Source organism: Dreissena polymorpha, chromosome 9, assembly GCF_020536995.1.
Source record: "Dreissena polymorpha isolate Duluth1 chromosome 9, UMN_Dpol_1.0, whole genome shotgun sequence".
Classification (NCBI taxonomy): Eukaryota; Metazoa; Mollusca; class Bivalvia; order Myida; family Dreissenidae; genus Dreissena; species Dreissena polymorpha.
Genome location: NC_068363.1, coordinates 37,395,688 through 37,412,590, shown reverse-complemented (window position 1 = coordinate 37,412,590; position 16,903 = coordinate 37,395,688). Strand labels below are relative to the sequence as shown.

At 33.9% G+C, this 16,903-nt stretch overlaps 2 protein-coding genes across 3 annotated transcripts in view; both read left to right on the top strand.

Moving 5' to 3' along the window:
- Positions 1 to 5,598: 5,598 nt before the first annotated feature.
- LOC127845050 (GTPase IMAP family member 9-like) lies at positions 5,599 to 14,226 on the top strand. 2 transcript variants are annotated; one of them, XM_052375674.1, is made up of 5 exons: positions 5,599 to 5,719; positions 7,889 to 7,922; positions 8,336 to 8,463; positions 11,534 to 11,707; positions 13,762 to 14,226. In XM_052375674.1, the coding sequence occupies exons 1-5, from the start codon at positions 5,699 to 5,701 to the stop codon at positions 13,774 to 13,776; spliced, it is 372 nt and encodes a 123-aa protein (XP_052231634.1). In that variant the 5' UTR covers positions 5,599 to 5,698; the 3' UTR covers positions 13,777 to 14,226. The 2 variants fall into 2 exon arrangements, with proteins under 2 accessions (XP_052231634.1, XP_052231633.1); XM_052375673.1 differs by lacking the exon at positions 13,762 to 14,226 and having other exon boundaries at positions 11,534 to 13,040.
- A 140-nt stretch (positions 14,227 to 14,366) lies between these two features.
- Positions 14,367 to 16,903, top strand: part of LOC127845049 (uncharacterized) — a 9,439-nt gene continuing 6,902 nt past the window's right edge. Inside the window, exon 1 of the mRNA XM_052375671.1 lies at positions 14,367 to 16,500. Within this exon, the coding sequence (XP_052231631.1) occupies positions 16,326 to 16,500 (175 nt within the window). The 5' untranslated portion in view covers positions 14,367 to 16,325. The remainder of the gene's footprint in view (positions 16,501 to 16,903) is intronic.

Genomic DNA, 16,903 nt, shown 5'->3' with positions numbered 1-16,903 from the left:
TCAATGATATCAGTAAACAGTGTACATATGTATACTGGCACACTACTATTGGGTAAAATGAGTATTGATTACTTTAAACTTAGCCAAATAATATCTGTAGATATAACCTTTAAACCAGATGTGTTCACTGGCAAAATGTTATGCACTAACAGTATTGAAACAAACATGATATCTTATACCTAGTTATTTGAATACACACAGTATTGAAACATCTTAAACCTAGTCATTTAAAAGAATTGCCCTGAATGACAAATGTCAAAATTCCAGTCTGCAATAACAAATGCCTTAATGATATAACTAACGTTTTAAACTTTAACACATTAAATGCATGAACAAGACTTACAACAAATGTATTGGATGTATTAATTATTAGGTGCGGATATGTATTGCGGTCATGTTTACGTTGTAAGCTTTTTATTTTGTGTTATTGTAAACATAAATTGAGAGCTTTTTACAAGTATGTCAACTGTAGTTGTTTTCACCGTTATCCTATACTTCCAGTGATTGACTTATTTAAAATACACTGCTGACAATAAATAACATAAAATTAACATTTAGTCGCAGACGATGTTACTACTATATGTCAATCTTGAAGCTCAGGTGAATTAATATCTGTTAAATCTATAGTGGATGTTGTTTATATGAATTAAAACTTATCTTTGCAATTTTCAATTACTACCAGCCCCAATCTAAGAAACTTCACTCGAGGAAAGAAGGAGGTCAGATCACGTCAAGTGGCTGATTTAAGTACTGTTACCGCTGCTTACAGGTTGAACATATTAACATCATAAGTACATGGAAGTAAATATCAGTAACAAAACCTGGTTTTAAAACAGTTATGTCAACTCTAAAATCGAAAATAGATGTTATGAAACGTGTGTGATATTCCACCCATGCAGCCAAATTGTCAACATGTTAAAATAATGAAGTGACTTTATTATTACATGGTCTGGAAAACTTAAACTTTTTGCACTTTGCATTTTCCCTTTTACCTTAAACTTTGATCTCTTAATCAAAATATGGTAGGGACGTTTTTTCCTCAAGCCTGACTAGCAGACTAATTTATATCATTTCCATAGTTTAAATAAAGCCCAAACGAAATAATTACAAATTGTCAACATGTTAAAATAATGAAGTGACTTTATTATTACATGGTCTGGAAAACTTAAACTTTTTGCACTTTGCATTTTCCCTTTTACCTTAAACTTTGATCTCTTAATCAAAATATGGTAGGGACGTTTTTTCCTCAAGCCTGACCAGCAGACTAATTTATATAATTTCCATAGTTTAAATAAAGCCCAAACGAAATAATTACAAATTATGCAAAATAAAATTATCAGGTTTATTAAAGATTACGAACCAAGAACCTCCATTACCAATGATGATTTTGTACAATTGAAAATGTTAAATGTGAAAAACAGAGTGAAACATCTTAAATTAAGTTATATACATAACATTTATTATGGAAAATGTCCTTCATATCTCAGCGAGAACTTTGAAAAATCATCAAGATCTGGAAAAAGTAATTTCATAATATCAACTGTGACAAATACTTATTTCAAAAAAACATTAAAATACTCTGGGTCTACAGACTGGTATTCCCTCCCAGAGGACATCAAGAAAGTGGAAAATTTTGACAAATTTAAAAGAATGATTAAAAAACATCTACGAAACAAACAAACTGAGATAAGTGAGGATATATATATGTTTTATTAATATATAAATATGACTGTGATATAGAAACAATTGGAATCTGTGATATACTATTTGATATGGAATGTTTCCATATTTGCAATAATATGTATTTAGTTAATCCTCATGTTTGGTAATGTTTTTTTTCATTTTTTGTAAACATTGGTTTAGTTGTCGGATTGAGACAAAACGCTAGGTTATTCACATGTTTTCTCTCAATCAAACACCAAAGTATATTATGTGTATAAGTTAGATCATATAACAACTTGATCATTTTTTTTCTCGTACTTTTAATGGACCCCATTGGAAATAAGCTTTCAACTTAATTGGTTATCCATAGGTCAAATATTGCATAACAATTGATAACTAATTTTTATAACTGTTATAATATATATAGATTTGAATTTACTTAAATATTTATATATTATTTGCTAACTACAGCTGTCATAATAACAGTGGTGTAACTATGTGTTTATGCTTTTATGTATTGTGATATTGTTATATGCGTTTGACCTAGAATGTTAAATAAATAAATCATGGTTTTGTACCATTTTGTTTTTGCTAACATATAATCAATTATTAAGAATAAAAGTGTTTTCAATATTAAATGTAATTAGATTGAACTTATAGAGCCAGATATAATAATTACTAAATGTTAATTTTTTCAAAGAAAATATATATTATTGAATACCTGCAGTTTGGAGTTAATGGTAGTCATTCGGAAAAATATAACCCTTATTATATCATGTATATTGGGAATGGGGCCGAATTTAGATACAAAACTTTACAAGAGATAAGATAACAAGAAATGACAGAGCGGGCTCCTTATTGCTCATACTTGTCATTTTTTCTGCATGTTTATCTCAAACAAACTACTCTGAGAACCCATTACAAAAAGTTATCATGGCTATTACGTGGTTGATTATTTTGCTAAATTCTGCAGAATTCGTTTGTAACTTCACTTTTACAATTTATTCTTCACAATAATTACTTGAACTAATAAGGATTAAACAATGGACCTTAAGGCGTGGCTGCTTTCGACCTCAGGGTCATGTTTGAACAAATGTTGTAGAAACCAACAGTACAAGTTTACATAACTTACTTACTAGTTCCTCTCCGCCCCTTGGGGCATAGGTTATTCAACACTCTACGCCATCTTTAACGAAACTTCCAGTCTTGCCTTTGACAGGAAGATAGCACGACAAGAAAAAAATTATAGATATTATCTAAACCGTGGGCTTATACGGACTTAATCTTGTAGAGAATAATGTGTATATTGTCTGTGTTGAAAGCGCTAATGTTTATTTCAAAGTCTACGCTAGCTTCAATCAGAGAATCGGAGAATTGACCGGAGAATTGTTCAACATTTCTGTAACGTTTAACATACCTCATTAGGAAAACAAATATATTTTCATTATAGGAGTATTTATATACAAATTGATCCATGCTTGTAGCCAGCTACATCACATCATCTTTGTTATTGAAAATTAGTAGAGGGCCAATATACAATATTACATAACGTATATTACCCATCTAGATGAGCTTGCTATAGAGATTTACATGTTCATATTGAAACATGTAATTTGATACTGTTAAATAAAATAAGTTGTTCGAAAACCCTTTACGTCCCTGAATAGTTTTGGGTGTGCACACAGAGATCAATATAGAAAATCTTACTTCGAAACCGTTATCTATTACATTCAACTTAAGATATTGTGCCGAGATATATTGTGTAGAGGGTTATTGAAATCGGAAAGGGAAACAAACGTTGTATGTGAAAACCCGGTGTATTGACAATTAAACAAAACAGTATATTCTTCCCTGTTGGGTAAATGAATCGACCGTAGCACACATTTGTACACGTCATTGCAAGATAATGTTACATGAATAAAGAAAACCCATTTAACGAAACAAAACGAGTATCACGTTGTTTCTTCTAATAAACCGAATTGATGAATGCAATTGATTGTTGATCTAATTATCGTCAAGAGCAAACGAAAAAGAGACAATGCAGCCAAGCATTACACCTTTAAACGTTTTGATATCTTTATTAAAAACCAAATAACTTAAACCAGTATGTGTGTGATCTTAATGTAGTATATTGCCGTTTAAACTTTGCTGTTGCTGGTTTAACTTAATTTCTTCCACAACGAAACCTAATTTATTTGTTAAGTTCGGTTTAGTCAACTTTATCTTGTTGAAAATGCTTCAATGCTTTTGTGATTACATCGATCCCAATCGAGAGAAACATTTTTATTTGTGTTGGTACAGGGACCGAAATAATGAATGGAAAACACATATATATGTGCATTACATTTATATGCTATACGTATAAGTATTGTGTTTTGATTCTTCAGTCAGCATTCAATTTTTCTCTGCAAAAAATATGTTTCTGTACTGCAATGTCACAACTGTTATAATTAACTATTTGAATTTGCATGCGAAATTTTTTTAATAATAGTATTCGCTTAAGTTATGAATTTTGATAACCTTCAAAATTCCATTGCACATGTTGATGTTCATGTATTAAAATGGAATGAATAAAGCTTGCGTTATAAATCGAACGATTAAAGCAATGTTTCCAGCGGGTCAACACGTATAATTGATGTGAAGTTTTGCTAAAATATGCTAACATATGCGTAAACTTGTTGATTTAAACGTTTCCAACGCACCACGGACAACGCACGAAGGATTAAAGGTCCACCCCCCTCCAAATAAAAAAGAGAGAAACAAATTATAACCTTTCCTAGCAGTATGAAAATCATTGATTGGAGAAAGAAAATGTTTCAAACAAATTTAAAGTTAATACAATAAAGCATTATGTATTAATAACAAATCAGTAGGAAAAACAATATGTTTTCATGCCGAGTTTTATTTGGCCTCGAAGTGTTGACCTTGAATTTTAGCAAGCGTGATTGACTTATGACTTCATGATATATAAATGATATTAACATTTTATAAAAATACTTTAATTGCAATAGAAGATATAAATCAAATGCAAAACTTATGAATGCTTTTCAAATTAAATTCAAGTATCGCCTTTACCTCGAACATGTGTGATTAACAGCCTCCAGCACATCATCGCAATTACATTATCATTTACGAATTGTAAAGTCTTAGATAGATACATACTATATAAGGCGAACACAAACATATCGGCTCAAACAAATTTAACTTGAAGTATAACCTCAACATTGAACCGGCATTACTGACTTTGGCCTTTTGCACATTGTCTTAATGACCAAACCATTGTCTACACGAAATTGGAGCCTCTGAAAAAAAGTATAATCTTCCATTATTAACATGACCTTGAGCTCGCTAGACTGACCATCTTCTCATCGTCTTCATAACCATTATATAATAGGAAAGTGTCATTAAATTCCTGCGATGGGTATATATAATATCGATCGAACACGAACAAAAAGGCTGCAACTTTTGACATTCAAGAAATATCTTGACTTTCAAAGGGTATAAGAGCGGACATGAAAATTTACAATGCAGCATTTGATATTGATGTAAAACCTTGAACAGACATGTCAGACTCATGCCTTCTGCACAGAATCTTAATAATGTATAAGAATATGGGCACGTAAGTGCTACAGATTGACTGTATATCAATATATACTATATATACAATGTATATAACTTTATATACATATATAATGACTATATATTTAAGTTGAATCCCTCGCCGCAAAATAGCATATTATAGAAATATATATCGTTGTTCCCATCAGTCCGTCCCTTCTTCTTTTCTTCTCTCCGTCAGTATATATATATATATATATATATATATATTATAGTAAGTTATTTAGAACATAATCAAGCATTTAGTCAAATCATCGATAAAAGCTCCAACGAAAGTATTATACACTTTGCGCAAAAACGAATTATCACGAAAGTTAACGATAACACCGGGTAAGCGTCTGATAATAAAATCATATATGAACTACAACGGCTTATATTAAACACTTTGTTTAACTACTATCGCTGTATTACGTGTGTAATGGCTGCGGAGGGACAAGAGGTATTGTATAATTTTATATTTTGCATTTACATATGCGTATTCGTTCAGATAAGGGAAACATGGATGCCATCATTTCATCGTATAATGTATGCCTGTTTATTATTTTAACATGTGTTTATATCAAATGTAAGATTGTGTTATTTTACATATATACATACATATTTTAACATATGTTAATACATCACCTAGTGAAATATGCAACTCGGTATGCTTACATATAATGTTTCTGTAACAGTAATATTCAATTATATTACACATTATAACATGTGTCATTGAACGATATATAATTATTTCGTCGCGTATTTATACCATTCGTGACTGATTGAGTACGCAAAGTAATAGTAATGGTTAAAACGTGTAAAATATAGATTGGTGAAAGCGTGCTAGTATGCAATAATATAAATCGGGAATATCAAAGCTATTTTATCTATACTTCTGAAAATATGTTCATATAAGACATTACTTTGGTGCTTATTGTTATTATACGTATCAATCTTATATATCAAGGATGTGCTTGAAAAATATGCGAAAAGGGGTTATTTGCTTCTAGTAATATCTCAAAAGAATAGGGTAGGTTGATCTGTCCAATTTCCTTTGTCGTTGTTATTTTGTTTAACTTTTCAGACGTTATTGCCAACTTTACAACGGATGTTCAGTTCAAAAATTCTATCAAATCAACGTGTTAGATAGATATCTTCTTTTATAAATAAGAATCAATATTGCAAAAATAATCAATTGTAGCGAAATGTTCAAAACTCAACCATGTATAATAGCAAAACAAAATTCAAGCTCGCTGGAAAAAAGTTTCGGTCGGATCAGTGGAAACAGACATCTCGTTAGGACGTGTGATTCAACAGCAAACGCCAATGGTAACATAATATCCAGCTGATTAACAGCAAACTATTGAACAAACAACCGAAAGGTGTTGCAACGAATGTTTATCTACTGATAAATTGCGAGTGATACAGACACCAATTATCAAACGGTTTCGAACATGTATTCCGTTACCTAAAGGGAGTTGTTCAGAGTTTGGTAAAAATATATTTTTTACAAATCGTATATTTAAAAAGAAAACTATACAGTATATTCAAGCTAACAAAATAACACGTCTTATTCAGAAAACATGTTAAAATGTGTTGTTTTATTGAGTATAATTATCGAAACGATAGTTTAAGTGTTTGCAACGATTTTTATAAATTAAGCAAAAATGTGGATTAACGACATTTACACTTAATGAGAAAACAACTTTAGGTGAAAAAGTAACGCGTGTGTTTTGTTCAAGAGGTCCCGGGTTCGAGCTCGAGAACAGGCACAGTTTTGTGTTTGCCGTGTCCTTATAAGTATGTAAAACTATTCTAAATATTGCAGTTTTATTAATACAATATTATTTCTCAAAAATGCTTTCCTTGAAAAAGTCCCTTTAATATGAGGTAGATATTATGCAATTATGCTATACTTCACACGACCATCGACATAACTTGAATGATAACACGTTTCGATATAACTGTGATTTACATTTTCCATGAATACCGACTGTTTAGTATCTTGAAATTAGTACGTCGTGTTATTTATTCGTAAATAACAAACACTTATACAATTCTATCTGTGAAATGTACAACAATTTGCTACATTCCGTTCATAATTATCATTAACTTAGGTGCAAAGGTAGGTAGAATTGCCTTGAGTAAAATAAACAATAACCAACACGCCATATATGCTTATATGATAACACGCAATAACAATGCAACCAAAATGATACTGTTTAAATCACTTAAATTGTCCAGTTAAAATGTTAAACAGTACTGGTTTATATGTGTTATACAAACGTTCATAACAAATTGAATGCGTGATAGATTGCAATGGTAAATTTTATGCATAAACGATGTACTTGTAATTTATAGTCTTCTTACATATTGAACGATCGAGCTCTACACGCAATTATATAACAGTAATTGAATACCCACAAATAAAAATAAAAATGTGTACATGGTACTGGTACTGATAAATAAGCTTACCCAGAATATCCGATTTATTCAACTGACCCGTAATATAACTAAAGTGCTATTGATCGTCGATAATGTCACACACATACACACACAAACGAAAAAAAGCATTTTTATTTTGGTATAAATAATTAACAAGAAGATGACAAACACATCTTTATTTTAGGCGGGCGATGAATGGGCTGCACGTCAAACAAACGGTAAGAACTACTGGATCTTGGAATAAACTGTTTAAACCTTACATGGCATGCCCATTTTAAAAGCAACGTTTCGTGTTTCATGTTTCGCATTTTATTCTTAAAATTACTAATTTAAACGCTGTTCGCAAGTCCATTTGTATGAAGGTTACATTGATTTTGACGATTCCAAATACTGTTTAATAAAGCCATGTCATGAAAGTCATCCTCCAAGATAGATACAAATTAATAAAATCACGTAAGCCAGTCATGAACAACTAGCTTACCGACAAGCTTTTACCTCGCCCTAGGGAGGGTTTAGAAATTATCGGATTTAGCAGGAAATATAAAGCAAACATAAAATCATTAGTTAATGTGAAAGTCAAGATACGAGTGCTTGATTATTATGATTGATGCGGAATAATTTGATAACGCAGATATCACCATACTCTTGGTGGGACAGACCGGACATGGAAAAAGCGCTACCGGAAACAGCATTCTCGACAGGAAGGCTTTCGTTTCCATGTCATCGCCAGCATCCGTCACAGATTCAATCCAACGAGCGGTATATTATAATACATATATTTGGTTTGTTCAAAACACATTACAATATTTTATAACGATCGAGTTACTATATATTATACGATATTCATAGTATAACTGATTTCAAAGAAGTGATATTACTCTGACATGATCAGGTGTAAAATATAGCGATGAGGTAAATAATAAGGAGAGTATTTCCCAGAAGTGACGAAGAATTATACCGGACTCCGCATGTCGGTATATGTATAAATGTCTAAGTTACACAAAAGCCGTCACAAGACACTTCTTCCGCTTTGATAATGTATGTTCTATCAGACAGGTGATGTTATGACCACATTTACCAATTTGATGTTGTTGAATATCGGGCTAAGTTGTGTACATGTTGTTATCTTAAAAGTTAAAACGTGTTAATTTAAAGAAAAATAAACCAACAAACTAGATTTTAAACTTTTATCCAATAAATTAAGTTGATTTGTGTGAACTTGAAAAGCAAATGCTTGCTTAAAGGTTACCTGAAAACAAAGTTTAAGTAAAATATCCCATCCGAACTTAAGTAATAAAGCTGAAATACGTTTTAATTTTTAAAAACAGTAACCTTGGCAATACTGGATCAGTCTGTAACTTTCATACACACACAATTTCAGCGCAAATTATCTACCCTTACCATATATATCAACTTGTCCTTCATTTACTCAACATGCCAAAATTGCAAGGTCACGCTAGGTCTGCATGTCAGCTAGAGATAGGAGTTGTTGCATGAACACTTTTACAAAAAGTACAATAAAGGGACACAATTCTGCTAAATTGCAGATCAGCGTTATCATATGATGATCCCAATCACATTATTGTTTTCTTTTTCTAGTTTCATTGAATATATCCAACAGTTACATAGCTATGAACTTGTTGCATGTAAACTTTGACCTGATATTTAACTTTCACCCGAACCTTAAACGGACCTTTATAAGTTTAACCATGGGCAAAAATCTGGTCACAGTTGTCAGCGAAGGCTTATAAAGAACGTGAAAGCACATGTAACGTTTCATTTCAATATCGACAGTGAGTGTTGAGATATGGATCAGTTGCACGCAAACGGTAACCATAATTGGCCAGCGACCAAACAAATAATGGCTCTAAACACATGTTTGAAGTTTCAATTTAATAAATATTGTAGAAAAAGTTATATAGACATATTGCACGTTGATCATCATCACCACCATCATCATCATCAGCATCAGCAGCAGAATAATAATCATCATCATCATCATCACAATCATCATCATCATCATCATAATCATCATCATCATCATCATCATCATCATCATCATCATCATCATCATTCAATTGACCGGTTTGGCCGTTGCGGGGAAATGAGGGACGACGATACAGAGATCCCCCGTCAGTCAGGTGTGGTGAGTGATATCGTGAGTTACTCCGCCTTGGGATAGAAACGCCCACTCGTTCATAATATCAAAGAATTTCTTCTGACGGCCCTGACAGCAACTTCCCTCCCTCTATCGTGCCCTGAAGCACAGTCTTGCATATTAAGTCATGCCTGGTGACGTGCCCAATATTAACTGTTGAAGATCTGTTCCACTGTGCTCCGCCCAGCTCTGAATCCAGCCTGCTCTGCCACCAGCAGTTCCTCTGTCTTACTTTTCAATCGACTGAAGATGATGCCGAGCATGACTTTGCTGTGATGATAAGGCTGATTGTGCGTTAGTTCTTGAACAGCTTGAGATTTGAGGATTTCCAGAGACTACGTCCACTCTTTGATCCACTTCTTCTCATGGATCTCCTTGTAAATTGCCGTGCGTTTCCTATACTCCGTGCGTGATAAGCCCAAAAGCGATAATGTCCACTCCCTTAGATTTTCCCGCCTTAAGACTGCCTTCTCTACCTCTGCCTCTAGTATGGACTGAATTTAATCATCCGCTTCTAATCTAGATCGTTCTGGCGAAGACAGAGGTAAGGTCGAAGCGGACAGTATTGGGTCGACCTGTTCAGGACTGCGGAATGCTCGGTCTATAGGTCTATAGGTCAACATCTGCAAAAACACTGGTCTTGGACTGACTGGTCTTCATAACTGTCTTACGTTTGCTAAAGGCCTTCTTGCTGATACATAATGTCTTCTCTTTGTCAATGTTGATACTCCACAAACCGTCATTTTCTTCCTCACCTCCCTTTTTGTTTTCTGGTACTCTGTCCTAAAGTCCTGTTTGGTGTACACCTCATGCCGCAGCTCTTTTTATTGTTCGCAGAGCACCATGATCTCCGACTAACCCATTTCGTGTTTGCCCTCCTATCTACCAAATGACATCTTTGGTAGATGTCAGCAGGCTAATTTAATGCTGTTGATGGTGTAGATAACAATGTCTACAATGTTCAGGGCTTCAAACTAGCCACCTATATGTGTTTGAAATAAGTGCCTATATCAATGCCTCTGGATCTTTCCTAAACTATAAGTACAAAATGGTGCATAATTATTCTGTTCAACTGTAGGTCAGAACTGTGAAACTTGGTATTGAATATAATATTACTCCATCTCAAGTCAATGTTTATGACACTTTTCCCCGGGTACACCAACCAATTATTAGAAATAATAGTGTGAAAACGGGCCCTTTTCAGAGACTTTACAAAAATCGTAGCTTCTTATCATAAGAAATAATGCCTGCAAGTTAGAATGCTGTACCTTAAAAAGTGTATGTGAACGCGATCGGACATGTTTGTGTGTATGGGCAATCAAACAAACATATAGATGGATGGACAGACTGACGGCCAGATGTCCAACATCGATTCCAGTATACCCTACGTTAACTCTGGGAGGGTATAACAAGCGTTTGTAATACGAATACCTGCAGAACGAGACAAATATAATCCATAGTGAAATGGGAATTCTAAAAAAAGAATTAGGAGAAACAAATTCTTCTTTTAGTTTTTGTATTTATGATTATTAAATAAGAATAATAACGGAATTGTAAATGCTAATCATAAGAGGTTCAAAGCGAAAGACGAAAAGTATACTTTAAAATGCCTACCGTTATGCATTATTTTAATTTAAAACGGATAGTGTTATTGATTGATATTTATTGTAGGTCGCTGTACGGAATGGGCGTCGAATCGAAATTGTGGATAGTCCTGGATTTGCTGATACATCCAAAGGGAAAGAATTTGTAAGGAAGAGTCTTACACAAGCTGTCTACCAGACGCTTCCTGGATTTAACGCAATTGTTTTCGTCTTGTATCCAGATAGGTTCACTGATGAACTGGTAAAGACCGTAAATCTTTTCTTTGAGTTTTTCGGAACAGGTGTAAACAAATTTGCTTTCATTATGTTCACACACTTTAAATCAAAAGAGAACATGCATGAATATATAGACAATGCTTATGCAAACCCGACGGGTAACGTACAGGTTCTTTTGGAACTAATAGAAAGATGTGAGAGCAGGGTTTTGTGCATCGATAACAAAATGAAGAACGAAAAAATTCAAGTCATGGTAGATGATATTATTCGTTCAATCGATGCAAACACCGTGCGCTTAGGACAAGAATATTTCACGAACGCCATGTTTGAAGACGCTAGGAAATATGTAGACGATGTTCTTAAAAATGTGAAGATAAGCCGTATTAAAACGCAGCTAAGGGAATCGATTGAAATACCAAAAAGAGTAGAAGAAAATACAAAAATGAAGATAGCTGAGCCAGCTGATACAGCTGAGAAGGTGAACGAGACAGTTGCAGATGAAGGCAAACAGACAGTACGTCGCCTTTGCCAACGATATGAATCAAACGCATCAGACTTTAGAATGTTAAGTCGAGACCGCATCAACACTAGGCCTTGGAAAAGTACCAGAGATTTGAGACAAGTATTTGACGAAACTCCACTTGTTCAGGAGAAGAACGCTATCGAAGGAAACCATGAACCACAGCCAAATATTTGCCCTAGAAAGTCAGTTGCTACATCGACAGTAGATGATAGCTCGCTTCTTCGAAAAGAAAACTGGTCTGAATTTGATAGCAGAATTTCTGGAGTTTTTCATCAAAGTCTTAATACAAATCTTCATGATTGCTTGAATCCTGACAGTGGAGACCCAGAAATTGTAAATTCAAGTGAGGTTGAACCGAATGATCCTGGACTACTTGAAGTTCCTGGCCGAAAATACGACATATTTAAGGATGAACTCAAGAAAGATAAAAGGTCATTCGACCGAGCATTTGCAGCCGTTTCAAACTGGTTTAATCGGAGAATTAAAAAAGCATCAAACTTGTTTTAACATTCACAAGGTTGTTCAAGCTTTCTTTCTTTTTTTTCTGTTAACGATTGATATAATGTGCTTTAATTCACAAACCAAACAATCAGCACTAGCATTTTAAGTTTTTTTTCAAATTTAACACGTCTCATGTAAAATGATGAAATTTTCTTACCATCCTCTCGATAAAATTTTAAATATAACAAAACCATGAGAGGCAAAATACATTCCAGAAAACATAAGATACGATTCATTGTCTTTTTCATCCTCTCTAAATCAATTCGTCTATGAAGCGGAACGAAAATGTTACCATGGTAAATATGAAGCTGGACAAAATAAACTAATAATGTATCGACACGTTTATCTCCTTTCGCAATAGTCGAAGCTCTGCGTCTTGCTCTCATTTAAGTTGTGTATCTTCGAATGAAGTATAATTTAACTAGTTACTGCAGAACATTTTGGCAACATTTAAGTTAATGCAATAAAGTTCTGACGTTAGTTGACGGATGCAAGGCAAAAATTGGTTTTCTGGGCCAAGTGTGAGGTTAAGCGCTCTAAAACCCCAGCTTTATTCTACTATGTGAGTATGTTGTTTCGTATTGTTCGGTACTGTTTTTGGCAATTTGGCAATTGGTCACTTGCCATAAATAAAGGACCACGAACGTATGTATAATAGGGATGCAATACTGCTGGAGAAGTTCATTATTTTATTGTTTCGTTATCAAAACAAGTCGTTGATTGGTGTTATGTCACAAACTGCTTTAGATTTAGCACATTATGTGAAGCGAAGGTTATATCCTGCAGTGTTATATTCATAGATACATTCATCAATACGATCAATATACCGTGGTCTCATTACTGGACATTCAAATCCAAGCAAAACTAATAAAAACGTATCTCGTCAATGTATTAATATTAGTTTGCGTTTCTGATTTCCGGATATCCGTCTTACACCATTTGTTAAGCCTGATTTATATATATATATATGCATATGCACTATTCACTCAAACGTTCAAATGACCAGGAATACGCTAAAGCCTAACTTACGTAATATTTTCGTTTAACCATTCCAGCAGGTTGTGCCATAACCTAACAGACCACGCCGGACCAAGATGATACCAACGTTATAGGCCATGTCAGACATATAAAATGCAAATGTAAATAGTGAGTTTCACAAAGAAACACTAATCCACGACTTCACATTAATCATCCAGCGATATCAAAATATGTTTTATACAAGTATATCGTCGAAATAAAATTACTTACCGGGTCCCTTTGATACAAAAATGCAAACACATAATACAAGAAATAAGCATATACGTATAGTGTGTACGATATATATGAGCCGTGCTCCGTAAAAAAGGGGGGGGGGTTAATGAATGTGCATAAAGTGTCGTCCCTGATTAACATGTGCGGACTGCAAAGGCTAATCATGGACGACACTTTACGCAAATGCATTAAACCCCTTTTTCACAGAGCATGGCCCACATCAATAAGTCGGGTACACAGTGTTATTAAATAAATGTACAGGAATACCAGTCTGAATTGACAACTTGCTTTGATCGCACATTGGAATGACTGTGATTCAGTGTACGAAACAGACAACTTACGGCGATTGCACAAAAATGGTGATAGACGCACGTTTACTAAACGCCGATCAAGTTTTCTGTGATATATGGTGTAAGTATGGAGTAGAAAAATCGTATTTCATTTTTTTCGACAACAGTGCATTCGATACACAATTGCATGTTTCTTTAAAAAAATGCATCTGCAAAACGAGGTGGCGCAAGGGATTACCGGCCGTGTAATAAAACATATCCAGAATATATGTAAACTTAAAAGACATTTCCCTGTAGAAGTCTTTTAATTCAGAATGCACTGCTGACTACCAAACTGAAAGTTTTATTTTATACAAAAAAACACTGTTGGTATATATTTTTAGTGACTTAAAATTCCCAGATAAATAAAATGTATCTTGGATGAAGTAGTAACTTATATTAATTTATTTCCGACATGCCGTTGAGTGTGTATTGGCATTAAATAGTATTTTCTTTACACAACTTGTTTTATCGCATTGTGGTACTGAACTGGAAGATCTATGAAGGAAACACTTTGTAATATACAAATTATCAATTTTTGAACATTTCTTTTCCGGGCATCTTCAACTATTTCACATTTAACACGCAAGCATTTACCAACTTATTTTGGTTGTTAGAGAAAATGTGCGTCTAAATAATTGACTTAGTTCATCATAACATGCATATCTAGATTTTGCAAATTTCGGAAAACCGAAAACAGTTTCGAGTGCAACAATATATTGTCGTAAATAGTATATCAAAGATTTTATATATATCGTAAAACTGTCAAATCTGCAATTACCACGTGTTTCCCAACATCTAAATGCGATTCCTTGTATCATCATAGTTTCTGCTTTGTCGATTCATAAATTGTAATTTACCGGTATTATTTTCATCAATATCTAACAGTTCGCTTTGAATAATTCATTTCACCCGCATTATAAAGAAAACACTTTGATGCGCTTGTCCTCGTGAAACCTTAATTTTTTCATTTATCATGCCTCCATAATTAGTAAATCACATCTATGTCTGCGAAAAATGATCCTCATTATTTCATACAAAATGACGTCCTAACTGCGTGGCGATTATACAGCTCGAGGTAATGCGCTTGTTTTTAAATTCCTAAGTATCGCTCGATTGGTCATTGTCGTTTCGGGTGCTGCTTAAATGTACTCCGGGTACGGAAAATATACCAACAGGTACTCGGTCAATTTTGACCCGAGTTTTATTTCCGCAAAAAAATACGATGTCGTAAAACGCGTTACGGAAAACGTAACATAATTCTAATCGAACAAAACCTGCCTCAACATCTTTTTAGTACGAGTTCAGATAATATAGAGGTAACTTTACAAAATATTGACATAAATATGACCATAATTTGAAAAAAAATGCTGACAAAGACCAATAGCGTTAGAATTCCCGGATACGTTTCAGTATATTTCCGTATCCGTGGTACATTTAAGTATACTTAAGAGTAACCGGGGTATATTTAAAGTGTACCCAAGCCGACAATGACCAATCGAGCGTAAGTATCCGTCTACGAATAGTCGTCTATAGTATGAAAGACATCGAGAAATATAATATTACTTCTTTAAAAACAATCATGATATGCCATTTTTCACATCAAAATCATTCAGTCAAGATAAGTTGATATTGAAAAGCATTACACACGATCAAACAAAACCGCATCAATTCGATGTGAGTGATCGAGATAGGACACTACAATATTGTTCAACCATCATTTCGTGTTATATTCAGCAAACCATGACGAAATAAACTAAAGAAATTTCAAGCTGTTTTGCTTTCCGTCTAATCACAACGAGTGCGATAGATGAAGTGGCAAAACTGTAAATATCTAAATGAGCGTATTCTGTTGACGTTTAATATTGGGATTATAAATGGCGGATGTAAGGGGCACGCAGAATTAAACAGTTGATAACGAAGTGTGTCGCAAAGACAAATATACGCGAATAACGTCGCATTTACAAAGATGCACGTGCGTTTTGTTATTCATCAGCGTGCTGTGCCAACTAGCAGCCCTCGTGACACCAGGTTGGATAATGTTTTCAGTACGTTCATCTCAAGGTGAAAACATCACGGAGTTGACGTCGGTGTACTACGAGACGTTATGCGTCAGCGGCGTTAACGGAAGTTCCTGCAGTTCAAAGACGTTTCTCCAGAAACATATCGAAGACTCTCTGGCCGCAAAGACTGATTCCCAGCAAGCGCGTTTCAGTAAGATAGCACATGCGATTACTTAAAGGGAAACGTTCACAGATTAAAGAATTGACCATTTTTTTAAAGACTGGGTCACAACATTTTGATCCGGGGGTTCAACGAAAAAACGTATTGTTTCTTTTTTATTTGTTTTTTACTTTCTTTTTAGAATTTAAATACATACTTTTCTCAAAACATGCACAAGCAAACAAGTCCCTTTTAGAAATATGACTTGTATTCTATTATACGGTACTGTGGTATTTTAAACATGTTAAGAGTTTGATTCAAAGCAGTAATATTTCAGTTTTGTATTTAAATCAAGATTTCGTTGATGTTTAATATATTAAAATGGAGAATCCATATCTAGTAACATATTAATCTGAACATTTCCCGAAGGGGATCGAATTCGTGCTCAACCGAG

Bases quoted from the DNA above. Each gene is read 5' to 3' on its own strand.
- LOC127845050 (XM_052375673.1), top strand. From the start codon at position 5,699: ATGGCTGCGGAGGGACAAGAG. The intron at 7,923-8,335 runs GTAAGAACTACT...TTGATAACGCAG, and splicing joins GGCTGCACGTCAAACAAACG to ATATCACCATACTCTTGGTG. The intron at 8,464-11,533 runs GTATATTATAAT...TATTTATTGTAG, and splicing joins CAGATTCAATCCAACGAGCG to GTCGCTGTACGGAATGGGCG.